At 41.4% G+C, this 24,407-nt stretch overlaps 1 protein-coding gene and 1 long non-coding RNA gene across 3 annotated transcripts in view; one reads left to right on the top strand and one right to left on the bottom strand.

Annotated features, from left to right (window-relative positions):
* Nucleotides 1-11,748, top strand: part of LOC134735540 (uncharacterized) — a 52,890-nt gene extending 41,142 nt beyond the window's left edge. Inside the window, exons 2-6 of the long non-coding RNA XR_010118731.1 lie at nt 339-462; nt 5,597-5,647; nt 9,152-9,246; nt 10,050-10,106; nt 10,634-11,748. This is a non-coding gene — a long non-coding RNA (uncharacterized lncRNA). The remainder of the gene's footprint in view (nt 1-338; nt 463-5,596; nt 5,648-9,151; nt 9,247-10,049; nt 10,107-10,633) is intronic.
* ACMSD (aminocarboxymuconate semialdehyde decarboxylase) overlaps nt 1-24,407 on the bottom strand; it is a 63,894-nt gene that overhangs the window by 24,510 nt on the left and 14,977 nt on the right. Inside the window, exons 3-8 of one of the 2 annotated variants that reach the window (XM_055262097.2) lie at nt 18,116-18,212; nt 16,359-16,408; nt 14,749-14,985; nt 10,701-10,794; nt 7,148-7,243; nt 5,573-5,745 (exon numbers count right to left, since the gene is read on the bottom strand). In XM_055262097.2, coding sequence (XP_055118072.1) covers nt 5,573-5,745; nt 7,148-7,243; nt 10,701-10,794; nt 14,749-14,985; nt 16,359-16,408; nt 18,116-18,212 — 747 coding nt within the window. Of the gene's footprint in view, nt 1-5,572; nt 5,746-7,147; nt 7,244-10,700; nt 10,795-14,748; nt 14,986-16,358; nt 16,409-18,115; nt 18,213-24,407 lie in introns of those variants that run through there. The other variant, XM_055262098.2, reaches the window with a different exon arrangement.

Here is a 24,407-nt window from a genome sequence, read left to right as displayed (position 1 = left end):
TGCATTTAGGAGGAATATAAATAATTTGTGGCCAGAGAGTGGAATGAGGTAGTTTTAAAATACACCTTCAAATCCTTTGATAAGCCTCCCTTCAAAAGGTGGGATCTAATTCTACTCCCCTTGAATGTGAGCCAGATTAAATGACTTGCTTCTAATGAATAAAATGTGGTGGAATTAATACTACATGACTTCTGACTCTAGGTCATGAAAAGGATAGCTTCTCTCTGGTGTGTGCTCAATCTCTCTCTCTCTCTCTCTCTCTCTTTCTCTTTCTACCCCCTCCTTCTTCCCTGCCTCCCTCCTGTCTCCATTACCATCTCTCCCCATTTCTCTCTCAGATCACTCACTCTTGGGGGCATCCAGCAGCCATGTTGTGAGGACAGTCAAGCTGCTGTGAAGAGGCGCACCTGGAGAGGAACTGAGGCCTTCCACCAAAACCAAGCACTGACATGCCACTCATGGGTAAAATCCACCTTGAATGTAAATCCTTTAGCCCCAGCCAAGCTTTTAGATAACTACAGCCCTGACTGACACCTTGCCTGTCTCACCTCTTGAGAGATTTTGGGTCAGTTAAGCTATTTCTAAATTCCTAACATATAGAGACCATGAGAGATAATAAATGTTTATTATTGTTTATGTGGCTTGTTTTAAGCCACTAAGTTTTGGGGTAATTACAGTCATGCATCACATAATGACGTTTTGGTCAATGACAGACTGCGTATGTGATAGTGGTCCCACAAGATTATAATGGAGCTGAAAAGTTTCTATTGCTTAGTGATATTATAGCCATCATAATGTGATGCATTATTACTATTATTAGTATGTGCAATGCATTACTCAAGTGTTTGTGGTGATGCTGGTGTAAACAAACCTATCTCTTCCAGTCCTATTAAAAGTATAGCACAGATAGGCTGGGTGCAGTGGCTCATGCCTGTAATTCTAGCACTTAGGGAGGCCAAGGTGGGTGGATCACCTGAAGTCAGGAGTTTGAGACCAGCCTGGCTAATATGGTGAAACCCATCTCTAATAAAAATACACTGGGTGTGGTGGTGCATTCCTGTAATCCCAGCTACTTAAGGTTGAAACACAAGAATTGCTTGAACCCAGGAGGTGGAGGCTGCAGTGAGCTGAGATCATGCCACTGCATTCCAGCCTGAGTGATAGAGTGAGACTGTCTTAAAGAAAAAAAAGTATAGCACAGATGATGATGTACAGTATGTAAGACTTGGTAATGATATAAATGACTATGTTACTGGCTTATGTATTTACTATATTATCCATTTTATCATTATTTTGGAATGTGTTCCTTCTACTTATTAAAAAAAATTAACTGTAAAACAGCCTGAGGCAAGTCCTCAGAGGTATTTCAGAAGAAGGCATTGTCATAGGAGATGACAGCTCCAGGTGTGTTATTGCCCCTGAAGACCTTCCAGTGGGACAAGATGTGGAGGTGAAAGACAGTGATGATGATCCTAACCCTGTGTAGGCCTAGGCTAATGTGTATACTTGAGTCTTAGTTTTTAACAAAAAAGTTTAAAAAGCAAAAAAAAAATTAGAGCTTATCAGGATATAAAGAAAAAATATTTCTGTACAGCTGTATAGTGTGTTCTTATTTTAAGCTAAGTGTTATTGAGTCAAAAAGTTTTAAAAATTTAAAAGTTTATAAAGTAAAAAAGTTACAGTAAGCTAAAGTTAATTTACTATTGAAGAAAGAAAATTAAAAAAAAAATTTAGTGTAGCTTAAGTGTAGGGTGTTTGTGAAGTCTATAGTAATATAAAGCAGTATCTTAGGCCTTCACATTCACTCACAACTCACTTACTGACTCACCCAGAGCAACTTCCAGTCCTGCAAGCTCCATTCATGGTAAGTGCCCTATACATTTTTTTTTTTTTTTTTTTTTTTTTTTTGAGACGGAGTCTCGCTCTGTCGCCCAGGAGGGAGTGCAGTGGCGCGATCTCGGCTCACTGCAAGCTCCGCCTCCCGGGTTCACGCCGTTCTCCTGCCTCAGCCTCTCCGAGTAGCTGGGACTACAGGCGCCCGCCACCACGCCCGGCTAATTTTTTGTATTTTTAGTAGAGACGGGGTTTCACCGTGGTCTCGATCTCCTGACCTCGTGATCCGCCAGCCTCGGCCTCCCAAAGTGCTGGGATTACAAGCGTGAGCCACCGCGCCCGGCCGCCCTATACATTTTTAATCTTTTACATCTTATTTTTACTGTACCCTTTTTATGTTTAGATATGTTTAGCTACACAAATATGTATCATTGGGTTACAACTGCCTACAGTATTCAGTACAGTAACATGTACAGGTTTGTAGCCTAGGAGCACCAGGCTATATACCATATAGCTTAGGTGTGTAGTAGGCTGTACCATAAAAGTTTATGTAAGGGCACTGTGATGTTTGCACAACCACAACATTGCCTAATGATGCATTTCTCAGAACATATCTCCATTGTTAAGTGATGCATGACTATAATTATGCAGCAGTAGGTTACCAATGGATCTAGCCAAAATTATGATATACTCATAATGAGCATATGACCGACCTCTCAAAAATCTATCCACTTAAATAGTGAAGTGTATTTTCTGTGATTGTGTTAATATAGGGAGGCAATGTAGTTTTTCTTTTTCTGTATTTCTCATGGTGTTAGACTGATAATCTATAATCTGCATTCTTTGTATCCGTCTTTAAAAATCAAAGCAAAGAATTTAAAAGCAAAAGAATTTTAGAGGTGGAAGGAAGCCAAGAGATTATGCCATTTAAATACTTTCTGACCAAATAGCACAGAGTTTGAGAAATAGTAGGTGCTCAATAATGGTTTTTTTTTTATATATGACATATATCTGTATATTCTTAAGATGGTATTTAAAATTTATATTTATCAAAGTAAAGTCTATATGTAAACAATCAAATATTACTAAAATATCTTTATTATCAAAAGCAGCTCTTTTTTAAAAACATTTTTTTGGCCAGGCATGGTGACTCATGCCTGTAATCCCAGCACTTTGGGAGGTTGAAGCAGGCAGATTGCTTAAGTCCAGGACCTGCTGGGCAACATGGCAAAACCCTGTCTCTACAAAAAATAAAAAAAAAGAGCTACTTGGGAGGCTGAGGTGGGAGGATGGCTTGAGCTTGGGAGGTGGAGGTTGCAGTGACCTGTGATCATGCCACTGCCCTCCAGCCTGGGTAACAGAGTGAAACCCTGGCTCACTTTCCCAACTCTTATCCCCTAAGACAGCCACTTTTACCATTTTAGCATGTATTGTTTGATAATTACCTTTATATTCCCAGATAATAAGTTTATACTATTGTTTCTTAGTTTACTAACTTTAGAGAGTATTTACTGATTTCCCATTATGGCCACTGAGAATTTCTTTCTTACTCTATTTTCTTAATAGAATTATGATTTTCTTTTAAACTAGTACTCAATATTTACCCTATTATGACTAAAAATATTGCTCACTGCTGAGTCAAGTAATATACAGTGATTATCTGCCCTCATGTAGATTTTTTGTTTTCTTGGAGTTAATTGTTTCCTTTTCTTTTGTTTGCTTAATTTTCTATGCATATCCTGCATTTGTTCCTAATGCATCAACAGAGCTGTTAAATGTCTGGCAATAATTGTTTCCAACTCTCAGACAGATCAAATAATTCATCAGTTCCATTATTTTCTTTCTAGAGACCTCCCTCCACAGCATTCTGTCCTCTTGCTCACATCTGGCCAGGTTGCTCTCTAGCCCAGATGTCTAGCTAAGACTTTCCTTAGCCATTCTGATATGGGGATTATTTTTAAAAGAGAATTTGCTAATGTGAATATGACTAGAATGAAGAAGTATTAATATTTTAAAAAGAATCCTAAATTATTAATATATACTGCTCCTATGTCCTGGATTCACTAGCCTATGAGATCACATAAAATAAGGTCACATTTGCTTTTGATGCCCAAATTATTATAGCTCAAGCTTTCACAGCACCAAGAAGTTTGTAAAGTACCTGCTGAGTTTTTCTGGAGGTCCCTAATAGGAATGTATTCACACGTGCTCACCAACTAGTCCATCCACTGGTTAACATGAAGCTTTTGCCATATTTTTCCTCTTCTGCTTCTGTCTCCTGGCCAATATGTATTGCACTGGATGCTCACTGAAGGTGCTGATAGTATCCCTTAGAAAATGGGCTTTGGATTTGGCAATGGTGTTTTCTCCTGGTGTTTTCAATTTCCAGGAATACTAAGGAGGTACTAGGCTTGATGGGATGTAATAAGAACAGCCCTTCCCCCAACTGCACATGATTTTCCCTCTTCCTTTCCTCCATTGCTCAATGTCCAGAGCCCACAAAGTCTCTTTCAGTTTCTGCCCTGTGAAGTCTCCTGCTTACGTACCTTCTCATCACTCTCCATCCAAACCAAAAACAATCGACAGTCACAACCAATTGCTAACCATCTATGTCTGCAGGGGTGACAGAAAAGCTAAACAACTCAGAGACACAGCTCAACCACATAATTGATTACCAAGCTAAAATGCTTAATATTTATATTCTGGTGATTTTCTCAAGCCAGAGAAACGGTCAGCATTAATATGAGATAAAGTGTCCATTCTGAAGATAAACCACTACTTGCAACTTTCAAATGATGGGCCTCTTTGTGCTAGACATGATTTTTTTAAACCTTAGAGTCTAAACTCAAGTACCATATTGCAAATTTTTAAATATGTCTATATACTTTTAACCCCAAAGTTTTTTCCCTTGGGAAAATGTGGAAATCTTCTATAGATATCTGTCAGTAATAGGATGGAATTGAAATACAAAATATTTTAGACTTTTCACTAAGGCCTTTTCCCTAGAAATTCTCGAACTTGCTGAGTTAGCATTTTTAAAGAATACTTAAAGGGTGGATGTGCCACCAACAGAGATATTGGTGAGGAGACTACATCAGAGGAAAGACTTTTTCTTGTGTGCTTTAAAGTACCACCATGCTGGTGTTTTCATTAAATGAGAGAATCAAAAGCCATATTATTCCAGGAAGAAATCTCAGGGCATGGTACACAAGACACTTCATCATCTTCCCCTGACTCCCTGTCCAATGCAATTTCCCAACTATGCATTTTCCACCCTTTCAATGTTCCAGTTTTCTCCATGTAGTGGATGAAGACAGTTGCATTCACAATTTACCCAACTAGTGAAAGGTAGAGCCAGGATGTTAACCAAGATCAATTTGACTTTGAAACTTGTGCCTCTTTCCTGCTTACTACATTGCCATGTGTCATTTTGGGTGTATATAGGGATGTCGCTAAGGAAGAGGAGCTGATCTGGGGGAATACCCAGCCATATAGATGATCTGGGATTTCTCTGGCATATATAGTAGTTTCTTAGTATTATATACTCTGTGTGGAGGGAGACCCTGGAGAGAATCCCCTGTCTGAGCAAACCTATTCCCAAACCTCACTGTCTCTCTCCTTTCATCTAATATCTTTCTTCCATCCCTTTTTTGAAGAGAGGCCAAAAAAGGAGAGAGAATGGGTTGCTGATGCAGCATTCTGCTCCCCATAAGCCATCCAAGTGGCAGACTGGGCTTACCTTTCCTATGACATCTGTTAACAGCTTGAGGGACAGAGGATCATGAACCAAAGCATCTGTGTAAAAGGAACCAAGGTATTTCTTCGGGTTCATTGGGTTGTCCTGGGCACACAGATCTGGGCGCATGCTGAATCCGTGGGAGATTCTTCCCACTGTGAAGGGAAAGGCACCGCCTGCAAGTAAAACCCATTACTGAGGGGCTAGTGTTGATTGTAAAGGATTCCTTTAGTCTTGATGTTATATGCAAGAAGTTACTGTAGGCCAACTGATTAACAGTAATTACAAAGGACCTATTGTGTTCTGAATGCTGGGAGATGATGGAAGAAATGACATTAACTCATCTAGAAATTCAGATTTGAGAAACTCATCTTAAAGAGAGAAGACAGGCCAGGCACAATGGCTCACACCTATAATCCTAGCACTTTGGGAGGCCAAATATGGCAGATCACGAGGTCTGGAGATCGAGACCATCCTGGCTAACACGGTGAAACCCCAGCTCTACTAAAAATATAAAAAAATTAGTCGGGTGTGGTGGCACATGCCTGTAGCCACGGCTACTCGGGAGGCTGAGACAGGAGAATCGCTTGAACCTGGGAGGCGGAGGTTGCAGTGAGCCGAGATCGCACCACTGCACTCCAGCCTGCGTGACAGGGTGAGACTCTTTCTCAAAAAAAAAAAAAAAGAGTGAAGGCAAGTGTGTAAAGATATGTAATCAAAGTTTTCAAATATAGTGTGATTATAAAAGCAAAATATTGAGACAGCCTATCAGTCAGGGGCTATCTAAGTCATGATGGCATATCCATGAAATATAAGGCCATACATGACACCATAAAAAATGATGAAGCTCTGTATTTGTTGACATGGAAAGATGTCTTCTCTATGCTATTGAGGAGGAAAGGCATGTTAGCGAGTAACATGTATAGTTTGATTGTGTGTGTGTGTGTGTGTGTGTGTGTTGAAGGGTCACAAATTCAACTACCTACAGGGACCAGGCAGACAATGTAAAAGAATGAAATAGGCCTATTTATAAACAATGAAGAATAGTAGGGACTATTGTAGACTGGAGAGCTCATGATCTAACTAAAGGGATTTAAATAAAAGAAACAGAAAAAAAAAAAACAATGACAAAACTAAACTTGCCTACAAAAGTAGAATTTGGATCCTAAACCATCATGTGACTAGAATGATGGCTGGAAGGATGTTATGAACTGAATCGTATTCCTTCAAAACTCATATGCTGAAGCCCTAACACCAAATGTGACTGTGCTTGGAGAAAGGACCTTTAAGGAGGTAATTAAGGTTACATGAGGTCATAAGGTGGGGCCTTAATCCAACAGGACTGGTGTACTGATGTCCTTGTAAGAAAAGGAGAAGAAACCAAAAGCCATGTGAGGAAGGAGGCCATGTGCAAGCTAGGAAGAGAGCCCTCACTAGAAATCAACCCTGCCAGCACCTTGATCTTGGACTTCTAGCCTCCAGGACTGTGAGAAAATAAATTTCTGTTTTCTTACAGTCACCCAATCTGTGGCATTTTGTTATGACAGCCTGAGCTGACTAATAAAGATAGGGTCTTACCGCCATGTGCGAAACACACTTTCAGTTTAGGAAACTTTTCAAATACTCCACCCATGATCATGGAGCAAATGGCTATGGTGGTCTCTGCTGGCATTCCTGAAAGAGGAAATAGTCACAAGGTTCAGGGATGATCACCCCACCAAGAAGAAGTTCAGTGATGTTAGTGGCTGGGGAATTGTCAGTGCAAAGAAACTTGAGGCCCTTGTACCCTGGCATAGTTTGGCTGTATTATAGGACATTACTTTGGCAAGGAGAACCACGTGAAACTTCCTACTTGCCACTTGAAGGGAGAGTCATCTAATGGCTAGAGAGGTCGAGGAGCCAGAGGACTTGGCATTTGCCCTAATTCCCCCGACTTCAGTTTGGGATGCAGTGGGACAGGTGGAGTGTGCCACGTCCGAGCTGGACCCTAGCTCCTCCAGTTTTCTGCCTCCTGGCCTCTGGCAAGTTATCTAATGGCTCTGAGCCCAGATTTCATCTGTAAGATGACATCTGTGTTGCCCATTTTGCAAGACTGTTGTGGAGCCTTGCAAATAATGATGTCGACCAAGTTCCTGGACAGAACTTCACAATGGAGGTGCTCAACAAAAATATTAGTTGCCTTTCTCTCAATTTCCTCGTCTGTAAAATGGTGAGTTCCTGCAAGTGAGTTGTTTTGAGGATTGGCAGACAGCACCTGGCATTTAGTAAGGGCTCACTAAATATTAACTATCGTTATGGTCATTCCTGTGAAATCTTTGCTGCCTCTTGTAGCTGGGGTTGAAAATAACTGGATTAAAATGAATTATTTCAAGTGCTTTGTGCTCCCAGGAGAAGCAGCTGGTCCATGTCTAATGCCTTCACCCCCGAGGAGGCAGTCCAAGCTACATTGCCATTGACTGCTTTTCAGACCATGACTCAGAAATCTGACCGCTCCACAGCTGTGCCTTGCACCTTCTGGGGAAGCCTGACTCTGTAGGCTGCGGAGCTAGGCTTCACAGGATGCTCATTCTGCCCAGGGCTGGTCACTGCTTCACAGGCAGAGACGCCCCTGGCACCCAGCTGCCTGGGAATTCTGGAAGCATGATGGATTTGTACCCATCTGGAAGCAGTTTGTGGGCAGAGCTTCCTGAAGGCAGAGAGATGGATGGCATCACTTTCTTCTAGTTCTGTGACTCTACTTTCCCGTAATTACTTGAACCATAACGCCACGATCCATTCTCCATATAGCAGTCAGAGTTACATTCATAGTGTGAATTGGATCATGATGCTTCTCTGCTGGGAATACTCTAATCCACTAATGACCACCTTTGCATCCAGGATAAAATTGCAAAATTAGCCTGTTTTCTTGTGATATATATATATATATACTTGTTTATAATCTCTTTCCTCTAACTAGAATATAAGCTCCATGAAGGCAGAGGTTTTGTTCATGTCTATATCCTCAGTGCCTCGGACAGGGCCTGGCATGCTAGAAGGAATCAATGTATTTGTGTTGCATAAATGGATGATGAAATGACTCTATATGCAGATGCTCTCCTGTTGCAATATAAATAAGTTTATGGGCTGGGTGCGGTGGTTCACTCCTGTAATCCCAGCACTTGGGAGGCCAAGGTGGGCAGATCACTTGAGGTCAGGAGTTTGAGAACAGCCTGGCCAACATGGTAAAACCCCATCTCTACTAAAAATATAAAAATTAGCTGTGCGTGGTGGCGTGCACTTGTAATCCCAGCTACTTTAGAGGCTGAGGCAGGAGAATCACTTGAACCCGGGAGGCAGAGGTTGCAGTGAGGTGAGATCACACCACTGCACTCCAGCCTGGGCAACAGAGTGAGACTCGATCTCTAAATAAATAAATAAATAAGCTTGTGGGACTTATCAAAGTTTTGTGAATAGGGTGACATTTTTCTTTGAAGCTTGATGGCACTGTGCATCTTGGGTTATCTCATCCTATTAATTATTGCCCAAGAATTTGGTGGGGGATGAGTAGGAAGCCTCCTTACTAAATACTTTGGTTTCCAACAGCAATGACAGGAATATATAAAACATCGGCAGAAAGAGGCCTTTGGAGGAATCCGGGCCAGCATTCTCATCTGGATGAGGGACTGCGGCCCATGGAGGTAAAGTGATTTACTACAGGCAATACGGTGAAATAGAGACTAAGTTGGAACTAAAATCCCAGTTTTTGACTTCCAATATATTGTCCCATTTAATTCTTCATGGTGATTGCCATTTTGATTACTTAATAATTACTAATTGTACTAGTTGGGCTGAGGAGAGAAAGAACAATGGTCCCCTTAAAGAAAATCCAGGCCGGGCGCAGTGGCTCACACCTGTAATCCCAGCACTTTGGGAGGCTGAGGTGGGTGGATCACTTGAGGCCAAGAATTTGAGACCAGCCTGGCCAACATGGTGAAACCCTGTTTCTACTGAAAATACAAAGATTAGCTGGACGTGGCGTTGTACCCCTGTAATCCCAGCTATTTGGGAGGCTGAGGCAGGAGAATTGTTTGAGCCTGGGAGGCGGAGTTTGCAGTGAGCTGAGATTGCACCACTGTACTCCAGTCTGGGTGACAGAGTGAGACCTTGTCTCAAAAAAAAAAAAAAAAAAAGGAAAAAAAATCCAGCACTTTTCATTTGGGGACCAAGTTTTCATTGGGTTTGTAGATGAGCTGTATTTTTCACCTATAGCTCCAGAATTTTACATCTGTTCTCTATCTCTTCTTATCACAACTGATAATGAGAGATTGGATAGAGCAAATGGAGTTTTCTCCTCTACCCTTTCGTGGAACTATGGATAGTGCAGGACGCAAAGGGCAGAAGAGAGGAGCAGATAACAGGAAAATTGCAAGCCTGGGTCATCTTTTATATAAGATTTCAGATCTTTGAGTGGTGGAAGTTTACCTTCTACCTTTAATTTTAGGGTTCTCATTTGTATGAGCTGATGCTATTATCATCATCCAAAAAATTTACTAGACAGGTATGGTTACATTTTTTTTAATTTTATTATTATTATACTTTAAGTTTTAGGGTACATGTGCACAATGTGCAGGTTTGTTACATGTGTATACATGTGCCATGTTGGTGTACTGCACCCATTAACTCGTCGTCATTTAGCATTAGGTATATCTCCTAATGCTATCCCTCCCTGCTCCCCCCGGTTACATTTTTTGAAGCCTCTTTGGGAGTCTGTGTAGCAAGACTGGCTTTAGAGTCAGATATATCTGTGTAAATTACATTTTCATGTATTAACTGTGTGACTTGGACAACTTACCTAAAAATTCCAAGCCTCAGTTTCTCCATCTGTAAAATGATCATTATAATATCAAGCTCATAGATTAAATATATGATTTATTTATGATGGTATTGGATATGTTTAAAATTAAATGAGGTTATATATATATATATATATATATAGTACTAATCCAAGTAAGAGCTCAGTAAGTGATAGCTGCTATTACTCATAATCCTGTTAATTATTCATACTTTCCCTATTTGACATAATAGGTTTCCACAGATGATTGGAAAAACCCAAGAGTTGGTCCTCTGTTCCAGACCCCACACAGACACAAACCTACGAGCCAAGGGAGCCAGTATTTGGCCATTCGTCCATCCATCTGCATGTCCCAGGGATGCACGAACAGGGAACACTTCAGCCTTTCAGCTGCCTTCAAAGAAGCAATGAGAGAGAGAGAGAGAGAGAGAGGGTTACTTTGATGAGTGAGCAAATACCAGGTACTGTTTTGGGGAAATTGCTTTTCTTTGGGTCTATATTGGTCTGCATAAATAAACTAAAATGCTTTTGAAGTTGTTTTATGATCTATATAGAAGAGAGATTGACAAACTTCTCCTGCTTGGAAAATAAAAGGGACACTTAGAATTAACAAAGGGGGTTGGTAGATTTACCATTGAGGTTGATGAACTTAGTATATCGTCTGGTAAAACAAGCATCAGGAAATATCCATCATTCAAATGTTTTGGCTGACAGCAAAATGCTCAAGGACAAATCCCACACCTGAAATGTAGGGGAAAATTTCCCCTGCATTTGGCTGCTTCTGGCTCCTACTTGGTCTACTCTTTTGGAAGGACTGCTGAGATTGTATCCTTGGAGTCAGGGCGAGAGTGCCCCCTCCTTTTCCCCACTTGGAAACAAGAGTTTGTGGAAAGTGAGGAAGTGATGTGCTGGAGCGAGAGGCTCAGTGCTGGGCTGGGGCTGGCTGGCCTGACCCAAGCCACCTGGCTACTCAGAGCCCAGCACTGGGCGGAATCCCTGGGGTCTACAGGCATTCACCCAGCCCCAGAAGCCCAGATGAGTCTCTGAACAGTCGGCTGTGAGTGAGATGACCTCAGAAATGGAAGAGGTCAATGCCTTAGCCAGACAGGCACTGATATGAATGTCATGGGCATGCTCCAGGGCCTTCTGAGAAATGGAAATACCATCTGGTTGGAATGACCTTTATTCAACAAAAAGTTTAATCAAAAGAAGTCTCCTCAACAGGCATTGAATATTAGTGCTCATCAAGATTCAAAAGAGATTTCCCTTAGAATAATTCCTCACCACATATATTGAGGTTCTGGAGTGATTCATCCTACCCTCATACATAAATGTTTGTGCTAACCAGGCTGATGCAATGTGACTTGTGTACATAAGCATTTTTTAAATGGAAAACCAATTCTGGGACAACAAGGGATTCTGGAAGTGTCAGGAAAAGGGTAAATTGAAGAAAGGACTTTTAACTCAACAGGTCCTGGGGAGCAGAAGAGATATAAGCCTTTTAAAGAGAGAGAAGCTAATTGGTTTCTGATAATAGATGCCGGTTGGAAAGAAAATATTGACTTCTTGGGATGGTTTGGGTTTGGCAAAGGTGCATGGTCATGGTATCTCAGTGGGATTTGACTCCTCATTTGGATACAAGTTTATTCTATGTGCCTCTGGTATTTCTTTTCTTTTTAGAAATTTTCCTTTTTATTTTTTATTAACTCTTATGTTCAGGGTACATGTGCAGGTTTGTTATATAGGTAAATTGCATGTCACAGGGGCTTGGCATACAGATTATTTTATCACCCAGGTAATAACCATTGTACCCAATAGGTAGATTTTTGATCCTCACCCTCCTCCCACCCTCATTTCTGTTCAATTCAAATTAACATATTGTTGATCCCCTTCTATATATGGGGTTTGTAGAGCATAGAAAAAGAAGTTATACTCTCACAATTATAACTAAGATTGACTGAGAACTTATGTGCCCAAGCTGTTATAAGAATTTTATAAGTATTAACTAGTTTAATTTTTTGTGAGATGCACACTTTTACTACCCTCATTTTATGGAGAAGAAAACTAAGGCAGATAGACGCTAACTTACTCAGGCCTTGTGGCTGATAGATGGTGGAGCTGGGCAGTTGGCACTACCATTCTGTCTGCTTTATACCAGTAACGAAGTTGTTTTTGCAACTGAAAACTGACCTGAGCGTGTATGATTTGGTTTACTCACTAAAAAGGGAGGTCTAGGAGATAAAGGGGACAGTTAGACCTTTGGAGTACCAGGATCACCTTGAAATGACAAAGCTAACCTGGCTCATGATAATTCATTTCAGCACATTATTGACGCAAACTAGAGAGCAGAGAGGCAGCCAAACCTTGCTAACCAAACAAATATGCTGCCACCCCCAGGACATCGTGAGTCACGTGGGGACAGGATGTGCTCCTGAATCCCCTCAGAGACTGGATGTCCTCAAAACAGCCCAGTTAGAATGATTGATGGGTCGAGCTAGTCACACTAATGAAATATCCACGTGGACCTCAACCGGCTGCTGTTGCTTCCTAAGCCCCTTAGTAATTCATAAACCCAAATCCAATGAATGCTAAAATGACTTGCAGCTGAAATCTCGATCACACTGTGCTGAAACAACTTGGATGCATAAGTAAATAAATCCTCTTTCAAAGCTCATTAAAGTTTCTAGAAAACATTCACTGCATCAGCTAAACCACTGCAGCCAGTAAGCTTCAGGGAGTTCAGTATATTGAGGAACATTAAATCTTTCAAGTCATTAGAAGGCAATTTAACAGGCAATCTCCTGACTGGTGGGCAGTCGCCATAGATACAAACATGGAAAATTTTTTGCCTGTAGTTAGACCTCAGTAAATACTAAATGAGTAAATGATCAGTAGTCACAGTGCCTGGTGAGTCCACAAACATCTATTTAAGTCATTATTAAAGATTTTGCATTTATAATGAAAATAATAGAAAGCAATACTATTATAATTCTAGGAGAGAAATAAAAAATTAAAAAATGCAATTGAGTAAAGAATTATGCATCATGAATCCTGGTACTGAGATGAGAAGGTTTGGTTATAGAAAGAGTTGAAAGTGGAGGAGGAAGAAGAAGACTGATGGAGATGACTGTGGAACTGTGGACACTTGAAGTTGGATATTTCAGAAATGAGTGGCACTGAATTTTTGAACATACATTTTATCATGAAATATTTTAAGTATAGAAAGTGTAAACAATAACACAATGAGCATCCATATACCCACCACCTAGTTTCATCAAATGTTAACATTTTCATGGTATTATTTTTTATTAGGTATTTTGAAGTACATTTTCAAAATACATGACTTAAAAAATATCTTAATTACAGATTGGTTAAATAAATCAAAACATAGCCATATATTGGAATATTCTGCAGTTATTTAAAAATCATGCATTAAAAGAACTTTCACTTATGTTGGAAATTTTTAATTAGCATACAAAATCACATGTGAAACAGAATTTCAGGTTCATTAAAATATGGATATATGTATATCAAAAAAGTATGTATGGTAACAGTGGCTACTTATCTTTGGGAGGCTGGATTATGGGTAATGTTTGTTATCATCTTTATACTTTTCTGTATTTTCCACAATTTCTTCCAAATTATTTCATAATTTTGAAAAATGTTTAGTATTTTTTTTCCAAAGCAGATTTTTTTTTTTTTTGAGATGGAGTCTTGCTCTCTTACCCAGACTAGAGTGCAGTGGCACAATCTTGACTCACTGCAACCTCTGTCTCCTGGGTTGAAGATATTCTCATGCCTCAGCCTCCCAAGTAGCTGGGATTACAGGGGCATGGCACTATGCCCGGCTATTTTTTTTGTATTTTTAGTAGAGATGGGGTTTTGCTACGTTGGTCAGGCTGGCCTCGAACTCCTGGCCTCAAGTGATCCGCCCACGTGGGCCTCCCGAAGTGCTGGGATTACAGGTGTGAGCTGCTGTGCCCGGCCGAAATATATATATATATATATTTGTATGTCATTAACACGATTCTTTTGCACAGTGGCTGTAAAGAGGGTATTTTGTCTTCCAAGTGAAAGATTAAAAGGAGGGCAAGGGGGATGGAAGGAAAAGAGATTTCACTGTGTTAACTCAGCACTGGCCTAGGAACCCTTCCAGCAGTTCCTCTTTGGAATGGCCCACTCCTTTGCGGGGGCTATTTCCACACCTTCTACCTACATCAAACAAGTCGTGGACACTGCTCTCCCCTCCCAGTGGGGTGACGCTTCACCTCCTCCCTGCCAGCATCCAGCGGTGCCCCCGGCCCAGGCACTGGGCGGCTGGTGTTGGCTGAGCAGCCCTGCTACTCACAGCGTAGACAGGAAAGAGCTCCTGCGCGTTCAGGTCCCACTCGTTGACATGGGTGCCAATTTGGACCCCGGGAAAGCCCAGCTCTTTCACGCAGCGCTCCATCTCCTTGACCGCCAGCTCAGGGGCCTGCATGGGCAACGTCCCCAGACCGACAAACCTCCTGGGGTAGCTCGCAACGGTGGTGGCAAGGTCGTTGTTTAAAAGCTGGCACAGGTTTAAAGTGTCCTCAGGTTTGGCCTGGTGGAGACAGGAAAGGGAAAACCGCATTGTTGAAAACCTACTTCTTTTAGACATTCACTCTGAACAGTGCCTCCTCGTGGCTATAATATTTGTCATTTTCAGTGGCTTTACCACATCAGAAAACAGAGGCACAGATTGGGAAAGGCGCTGGCCACAGAAGACCGAGAAGCCAATCTTTGTAAAGCAAAGAAAACTGCAGGCATATTGCTGATTCTTTGGAAAAATTGAGGCCAGAATCAGAAGGGAAGGACACAATTACTGGGCCCGGTATCCCAGCACTAGAGATGGAATGAGCATGGGCCACTGCCAACTGCAGAAAGATGTTAATGCCCCCCTACCTCCCAGGAGGTCGGGCCTGGCCAAGGGCCCCAGGCCACCATCAAGACACCTCCTTGTCATGCCCCATTGAGGGCAGCCAGGCTGGCTCACTGACTTGTCCTGTCCCTGCCTGTCCTCCTCTCTGTCCTTGTTGGCCGTGACATTCAGGGCTGTCCTTGGCAAAATGCTGAGGCAGATGAAGTTTGCTGTTGGTTTCGCTAATGCTCCCTTCTTCACTGTTTACTTTCCTCTGTCACCCCACTGCCCACTGCCAGGAATCTGATCCTCTCCTGCAGCCTCAGTTGTCTAATCAGAGTGGTAGCCAATCTGATAAATTCAGGCATTTTGAGGTCTCAGGGCACTTTTAAGTAGTGAATGCAATCTCAGGAACAGGCAAAGACTGAGTCACTCACTAATACTGGATTTATGAACACAGATCATGGAAGTATGTGTGAACAGGTGATATTTCCACTGTTCCTTAAATACGAGAGTGAGTATCTGCTTGGATGAGCAGGGACTTAGCACATTCCCGGCTACATACAAAAATTTTCCTCCATAGGCCAGAAATCATGCCTGAAACTTTTAGTGCTTGAGATTTATTCACTTGGGAAAGGGCATCCCACCTCAGGATTCCCCTTCTGAATTGTGTTTTTCCCTTGGAGAGATGATATATTAGGTCATGATTATTATTCCTACCTCAAAATCATTCTCGTCTCAGAAGATATTAGCTTGTCATTTCCCCGGCAAGGCATTGCAGGAATGAGTCACCAGACAGGTAAGTTCTGGTGGAGATTAAGGCTGGTCTAGTACCACTGTACAGTGAAACTATAATGCAAGTCACATAGCAACATGTGACTACTGGCTACCATACTGGAGCAAAGACATGGCTAAGAAGACAGGCCTGAGAGGGGACCCTGCTGATCTCTAAAGGGGAGGACAGTTGTTGGGGTGGCTAGTGGTACTGGTGTCCAGACTTGAGGCATCTGTTCACTTTTTGGGAGCTCAACACGAACCTTCAACACCAAGGAGATGGCTTGAGGTTTCACACTCACCCAGTAGCTAAACATGACAGGAACTGTGGAAAGGGCTTGCACTGTTACTCCTAGACATGGACACAAAGAAGGGCAAAGCTGGTGAGAAGAATAGGCTGGGCACTCCTTCCTTTCCCAAGGCCAAGTGGCAGCAAGCTTCCACCCTAAACTGCTCCTGCTCTCCCTCCCTGCGTCCCTCTCTCTGTCCCCTCCCTAGACCCCCCTTCAGCCCCCAGCCCCAGATTGTAGGGAGGTAAGTAAAGGTTGGACACAAATGAGATCATTCAAGGAAAACTAACTGACCCCATTTCTGAAGAGTTATTTCTACCCTCCTTCCTGTGAAATTTTATTTAAGCAAGAATTTTTCAGGCTTTCCATCTTAGGTTATGCACAACAGAGCATGTCTCTCAGCCACCTTCCCTGCCCCTTTAATTCAGCTCCTAAGTGATCCTAGAAGGAGTCCCATGGTCTGAAATATCCAAATGGGACCCTGAGTTTGACTCCAGCATCCAGGATGCCAAGAATCTTTTGTCTTCAAGAGGGCCTACGTCCTAGGGTTGTTGTAGGGATTAAATGAGTTAATACATGTTAGGTTCTTAGAATAGTGCCTGGCACAAAGTAAATACTCAGGGTTCATCATGACTGTTCTCTCAAGGACAGCCAGGGAATGAAACACACAACAAAAACCAAAGATGACACACACACTTCGTTTACCGTGCAGCCATAAGTAGTGGTTTCTGACACCAGTCATTCAAGTCTCATGCTCACTAGTTTTCTCCTTGAAAAGTCAGGTCCCTGCTGCAGCTTCACGTTTACTACAAAACCTTGCTCTTTGCTGTAGGTCAGGGAAGCATGTTCTTTCTCCAGCTCTCCTCCCACTCCAATATACTTTTAGAACAGAGGGATATATGCTATATTCTGTGGAGTACTCTACAGAGGTGCTGCAGGTTTTCTGCAAGGTTCAATTTAAATGCAATTTAAATATATTTTTAATTAAAAAGAAACGTGCCAGCATGCCCAGCTAATTTTTGTATGTTTAGTAGAAATAGGGTTTTGCCATGTTGGCCAGGCTGGTCTGGTACTCCTGACCTCAGGTGATTCACCCGCCTCAGTCTCCCAAAGTGTTACTGTGCCTTTTCTGAAATTCTTTTAAATTGTGAGGACTTGTTTGACTTTTAGATATAAGGTCAAAAGTGCAAGATGTTCTTAGAGCTTTTTAGCAATTCAGCTTTGAAACAAACACTTCCTAATTCTCTTCTTTCAAATTTCTGGATTGATTTTATTGTAGTGTATTCTGAGATTACACAATTAACTATTTTTAACTGCTTCCATTTCCAACCCTGATGTGTCAGTGGGAATGTTCTGTGTATGGTGCACCGAGACAAACTACAGAAAGAAATTGGATCTTAAGTCTTACTAAGCAGGCAATTGTCATTCTTAATTTTGTGATTTCCAATTTTTACTATTTTAATTGATTTTATAATAAGTAAATACTATACATTTGAACTAATTTTTAAAAATAATAAAGTGCCATTTTAATATTTTTCATGATATAGCATTCTATTTTAAAACAGTATAATCATACAAAACATTTTGAATCCACACTCTAAAAGCATTGTAGTGGAAGGCCCTGTCCCTCCCACAGTGAAGGTGGAACAGCCTGTCCTGGCAGAGAAAAGGGGGTCAGAAGTTACCATTACATATAGTTGTCAGCAAACTTTAAGGGCAGACATTGCTTTTACATCAGGTGCTAACATTGGTAACATTTCTCATCGTACCTTTTTGGTCCATTTCTCTAATACGAACTTCTGGATCCCAGCAATTCTCTCGCACCACTCTGAAGACCTTCCCATCTTTCAACAACTTTGCTTCTCCCTGGTGCAGAAAACCCACATTACTAAAATGCAACCTAAGCCCACTTGGACTAATCTTTCCTCATGTGCTTTAGAACCTATTTCTTCCCTAATATTTGAAAAGATTTTTACTTAATCCTTGTGGAAGTAGAAATCAGTAATTTAACAAAAATCAGCTTTCTTTCCTCATGCTTTTCTTTGGCCTGGAGTTGAAGGGGTGTGCTCTGTGGGTGTCAGTGGCTGGACACAGAGATAGCAAGGATGAGGTTATGTTTCTCTGGGCTGCATGACTGAGAATGGCTGATCACCTTGCTGATCTGAACCCCTGGCTACTAGACACAAGAGGATGGCCCAGCGTCTGGAAAATGGTAGTTCTATGACAGACATTTAGAGTTGAAAAAAACCTTTGAGATAGACCACCTAGTCCAACCCTCTCATTTTATAGAGAAGCAATGTATGGATAATGGGAGTATGTCATTTGTCAAACAGAGCAGGGCCCACTAGTGTCAACACCTGTGGGAGGAGGTGGGCAAATAAGTCAGTCTGGTAGCATGCACAAAATTTGGTACTGAGCTACTTCTTCCACCAGGCATCATGCTTGCCTGGGTACACTGCAATAATTTTTATACATTTTAAATGACAAATAAAAATTGCATATATTTATGCTGTACAACATCTTTTGATATATGTGTGCATTGTGGAATGGCCAAATCAAGCTAATTAACGTATCTATTACCTCACATGCTTATTTTTTTTTGAGGTGATGACACTTAAAATATATTCTTTTAGCAATTTTCAAGTATACGATACATTTTTATTAACTATAGTCACCATATTGTGCAATAGATAGGAACTTATTCCTCCTGTCTAACTGAAATTTCATATCCTCTGACCTTCTCAATCTCTCCCCACCCCTTCAGCCTGTGGTAACCACCATTTTGCTTGATGCTTCTGTGAGTTAGACTTTTTTAGATTCCACATGTAAATGCAGTGTTTGTCTTTCTATGTCTGGCTTATTTCACTTAACATAATGTCCTTCAGTGTTATTCATGTTGTTGTAAATGACAGAATTTCCTTTTTATAAAGGTATTCCATTATGTATATATGCCACATTTTCTTTATCCATTCATCCACTGATGGACACTTAGATTGATTCCATATCTTGGCTATTTTGAATGATGCTACATTGAACATGGGAATGCAAATACTTCTTCAATATACTGGTTTCATTTCCTCTGCATATATAGCCAGAAGTAGAATTGCTGGATCATATAGTAGTTCCATTTTTAATTTTTTTCAGGAAAACATATGATCATATCAATAGATACAGAAAAAACATGACAAATTTCTACATCCTTTTATGACTTAAAAAAAACCTCAATAAATCAGGTATAGAAGGAATAAAGCTGTGGGATTGCCATACGTGAACTTTATTGTTTATCAGTGCAATAAAGTCTATGTATGGCAGTCCCACAGCTAACATCATACTCGATGGTGAAAATGATGAAAAGTTGAAAACTTTTTCTCTAAGATCAGGAACATGACAAGGGGGCTCACTTTTGCCACTTCTACTCAACATCATAAAGGAAGTTCTAGCCAGAGCAATGAAGCAAGAAAAAGAAATAAAAGTCACCTAAATCAGAATGAAAGAAGTTAAATTGTTTCTGTTTGCAGACAACATGGTTTTATATATAGAAAACCCTAAATATTCCACAAAAAACTGTTAACTAATAAATTGGGTAAAGTTGCAGAATACAAAATTGATATATAAAAGCCCATAGCATTTCTTTTTTTTTTTTTTTTGAGACGGAGTCTTGCTCTGTCGCCCAGGCTGGAGTGCAGTGGCGCAATATCGGCTCACTGCAAGCTCCGCCTCCCGGGTTCACGCCATTCTCCTGCCTCAGCCTCTCCGAGTAGCTGGGACTACAGGTGCCCGCCACCACGCCCAGCTAATTTTTTTGTATTTTTAGTAGAGATGGGGTTTCACCGTGGCTTCTATCTCCTGACCTCGTGATCCGCCCACCTCGGCCTCCCAAAGTGCTGGGATTACAAGCGTGAGCCACCGCGCCCGGCCACCCATAGCATTTCTATATGCTAACAATCTGCAAAAGATATCAGGCAATCCCATTATTTACTTATTTATTTCTCGAGATAGAGTCTTGTTCTGTTGCTCAGACTGGAGTAGAGTGCAGTGGTGCGATCTCGGCTCACTGCAGCCTCCGCCTCCTGGGTTCAAGCGATTCTTCTGCCTTGGCCTCCCAAGTAGCTGGGATTACAGACATGTGCCACCATGCCTGGCTAATTTTTGTGTTTTTAGTAGAGACAGGGTTTCACCATGTTGGCCAGGCTGGTCTTGAACTTCTGACCTCGTGATCCACCGGCCTCAGCCTCCCAAAGTGCTGGGATTACAGGCATGAGCCACCACTCTCAGCCTCAGGAAATCCCATTTAAAATAGTATTTAAAAATACTTAGGAATGAATAACCAAAAAGGTGAAAGATCTGAAAACTATAATATGTTGATAAAAAAATTAAAGAAGACACAGACGAATGGAAAACATTCCATGTTCATGGATTGAAAAATTGATATTGTTTAAATGTCCATACTACCCAAAACAATCCGTAGATTTAATAAAATGCCTCCCAAAATTCCAATGACATTTTTACAGAAATAGAAAAAAAACCCATAAATTTCATGTAAACCATAAAAGATCTCAAATAGTCAAAGCAATTTGGAGCAAACAGAACAAAGCTGGAGGAAGTAAAAACCTTTTGCACAGCAAGGGAAACAATCAACAGAGTAGAGAGACAGTTTATGGAACAGGAGAAAATATTTGTAAACCATATATCTGATAAGGACTTACTATCCAAACTATATACGGAACTCAAATAACTCAATGGCAAGAAAACAACTGGGTGAAAAAATGGGCAAAGGACCTGAAAAGACATTTCTCAAAATAGACATACAAATGGCCAACAGGTATATGAAAAAATGTTCAAGTTCACTAATCATTGAGAAATGAGATATCATCTCATACTTGTTAGGATGGCTGTTATCAAAAAGACAAAAGACAGTAAGTGTTGATAAGGATGCGGAGAAAAGGGAACCCTTGTATGCTCTTATTTGGTAACTGGTACAGCCATTATGGAGTACACAACTTTTTAATACTCAGAGCAGGGGGCCAAACTAAATGGTTGTGCAGAACATGGCAGTGGCATCTACGTTGGGCCTCTAGTTTGTGATTCCTAAAGAAAAGGGGAAGAACTAGGGCAGGCCCTGGAAATAAAATTGCCTGAATTCAAATTCTTGTTCTGCCACTTACTATGTGGCCTTGAGCAAGTTAAACAATATCTTCGAGCTTCAGTTTGTTTATCTTTAAAATAGGGATGATAATGACTTACCTTAAAAAATTAATGTGACTTACATTAAAGGGATCATGTCAGCACGAAATAAGATAATCCATATAAAGCGCTTAGTGGAGTATCTGATACATAAGTGTTAGTTATTATGATTATTTGATATTAATGTTGTATAACGAATTAGGGGCTAGATAGTGTTCCTCTGCTTTGAGGGCACACCACCTTTGGTGGTGCTTCAGGGCCTCAAGGTTACCTTTGGGCCCCATAGAATGTCCAAGTGGGTGTGCGATGATCAAAGGCTTTGAGCTCTGCTTGGTGGAGTCCTCTGCCCTCCTCCTCCTCCTCTTGCCTTGATCATGAGTTGCATCCAAGCCTTCATCCTTCTTCTCCATAGACAAGACCTTCCCCATCTCCTGCACGAAGAAGGCTGGACACTTTTCACCTTTAAGTGCTGTAGCCTGTTCATTTTGCACATATATGAGGAAGACCTCAGATCCACATTTTATTTCTCAGGGATGGGGAACAGGTCAGTGAGCAAGCTGACTTGTGTAATTGTGACAGGTGTCCACACACTAGCATAGTTGGGTCTCTGACATCAGGACACCAAGATTGATGTGCTTCAGCTCTGATCCTCTGTTGACCATGCCAGCATCTGAACCACTTCCTAGGTTGAGGAATCTCCTGCAGGAGTCTTGATGGAGGCAGGGCCTAGCCTCCCTCTGCAGAAAGCCAAATACTTGCTCTCCATGCCCTAAGCTTGGCCAATCAGTGCTTGGTTTTGCATTAAGTGATGCAAAAAAACAGAAAGAGTTGAATTTATCCTGCCAGTGATTCCAGCAGTGGCCATGTACAGTGGCTATTGGCAGTGGTGCTGGGGGCAGTATCCATCTGGGGCAGCAGCCTGCTTGCCAGACTGTTCCTGTGGTGTTGCCTTGGCTGTGGCTTCAATCATGGGAATTCTCTGAGTTTCTGCAAGTTTTCTGAGCTTGATTCCACAGATACTTTGTAATTTCTTGAGGGGTTTAAAATAGTTCAACAAATTTCTTTTCTTCTTACACTAATGATTGTTGGTTTCTGTTGCCTGCAACCAAGAGTCCTGACTGATAATGATTGCACAAATAGGATATAGGAACACATGTCTTTTCATTTGGTGAAGAAGGGAGGGGAGAGGGGTGATGGTGAAAAAAAAAAGTTGAGAAACAAACTTTGATTTGGCAAATTGGAGGTTTTATTTATTTTTGCTCCTTGCTGGGAAAGCTTAATCAATATAAAATACCCAGTATAGCAGAGTGCCAAAGAGCACGGTCTTTGCATTCAGACAGCTGTGGGTTTAAATCCCATTAAATTACTTACTAGCAGCGCTGACTAGTGAAGTTATGGGCCCTCTGAGTTTAAGCCTCACTTTTTCTATTTGTAAAATGTGGATCATTATACTTGTCATGCTTGTGGCCATCCAACATCCTTGGAACACATCCTATGTGTGAAGAAATGTTCACAATTATAAATTCTACTTTCTTGAGGTAGAATCCAAAATATGCTTTCCCAGTCTGCCTTGTAATGGGGCACTGGCATGTGCTCTGAGCTTTGCCAATTATATGCACCCGCCTGTGCATATAACTTTGACCTGGAAGTGAGCAGTGTGAGGAAGTAGGGACTATGCAGAGTCCACCTGTAGACAGGGGTGTTGTCTAAGATGTTGAACATGACTGGAGCAGCAGAGGCAAAGCTTCTAGTCTCCAGCCTCGGCAGCATTAGCATGAGCATACTGTCCATGACTGGAAGTGGCAACACTTGCATCCTTGCTGGAGCAGCTCACCAGGTGAATGTGGGCATTGATCATGTTAGCACAGCCCTCACAGCTTGATCTCCGGCCCTCACAGGAACTCTGGGAGCTGCTTTTCTAATTAAACTAGAGTGAATTTTGTTGTTTGCAATTAAGAACACTGAGTGATAAAGAAGATTCAATCACAGAATGTAAAGAACTTAGCACCAGGCCAGAGAGCATGCTCGATAAATAACAGCCAGATTTTACCGTGTATGATCAACTGCAAGGGAGGAAATTGGGTTTCTGTGGGAGATGCCTGAGTAAGTTTTGATTTCAAACAAAGCAGAGTATCTTAAAGCTGCAATAGATTATTTAGTTCAGCCCTTGCATTTTAGCAATAAGTCCACGAGGTGCAGTGACTTGTCCAAGGCTGTATGCTTAGTTGGTATAGAGCCGCAGTTTATGAAGCCACTTTCCATCTCACAAGGCTAATATTTGGTGATTGGTGTCTATGTAGTAGGCTAAAGTTAATTACTATAATTTCCTAAAGAGTTTGATCTTTTAGGGGCTGGGAGTGCCTCTCATTACATGGCAGGAGAAGCAGACTCACCAAACTTCGCTCCTTCACATTCTTCATGCTAGATCCATGGTAAGAAAAATAAACGGTAGCAAGTCGGTAGAACTCTTCTGAGTAAAAATCACTGCAGAGCAGCTGTGCCCCTATCATAAGCCCCCAGTTCTCATTGTTTTTTTTTTGTTTTTTTTTTCGGCCGGAATTTTTAGAGCTGACAGCCATTGTAAGGAATCAATCCCTGATCTCTGTCGCTTTACATTCAGGCAAGGCTGTGGATGTGCCTGTCAGCACTTGTTGCTGGAGGAGGAAACAGGGATTTCTTGGGTCCTGTTTTTTTTGTTTTGTTTTGTTTTTTGTTTTTTTTTGAGACAGAGTCTTGCTCTGTCGCCCAGGCTGGAGTGGCGCAATCTTGGCTCACTGCAAGCTCCGCCTCCCGGGCTCACGCCATTCTCCTGCCTCAGCCTCCGGAGTAGCTGGGACCACAGGCGCCTGCCACCACGCCCGGCTAATTTTTTGTATT

Source organism: Symphalangus syndactylus, chromosome 22 (genome assembly GCF_028878055.3).
Source record: "Symphalangus syndactylus isolate Jambi chromosome 22, NHGRI_mSymSyn1-v2.1_pri, whole genome shotgun sequence".
NCBI lineage: Eukaryota > Metazoa > Chordata > Mammalia > Primates > Hylobatidae > Symphalangus > Symphalangus syndactylus.
This window is presented reverse-complemented; position numbering and strand designations above follow the sequence as displayed.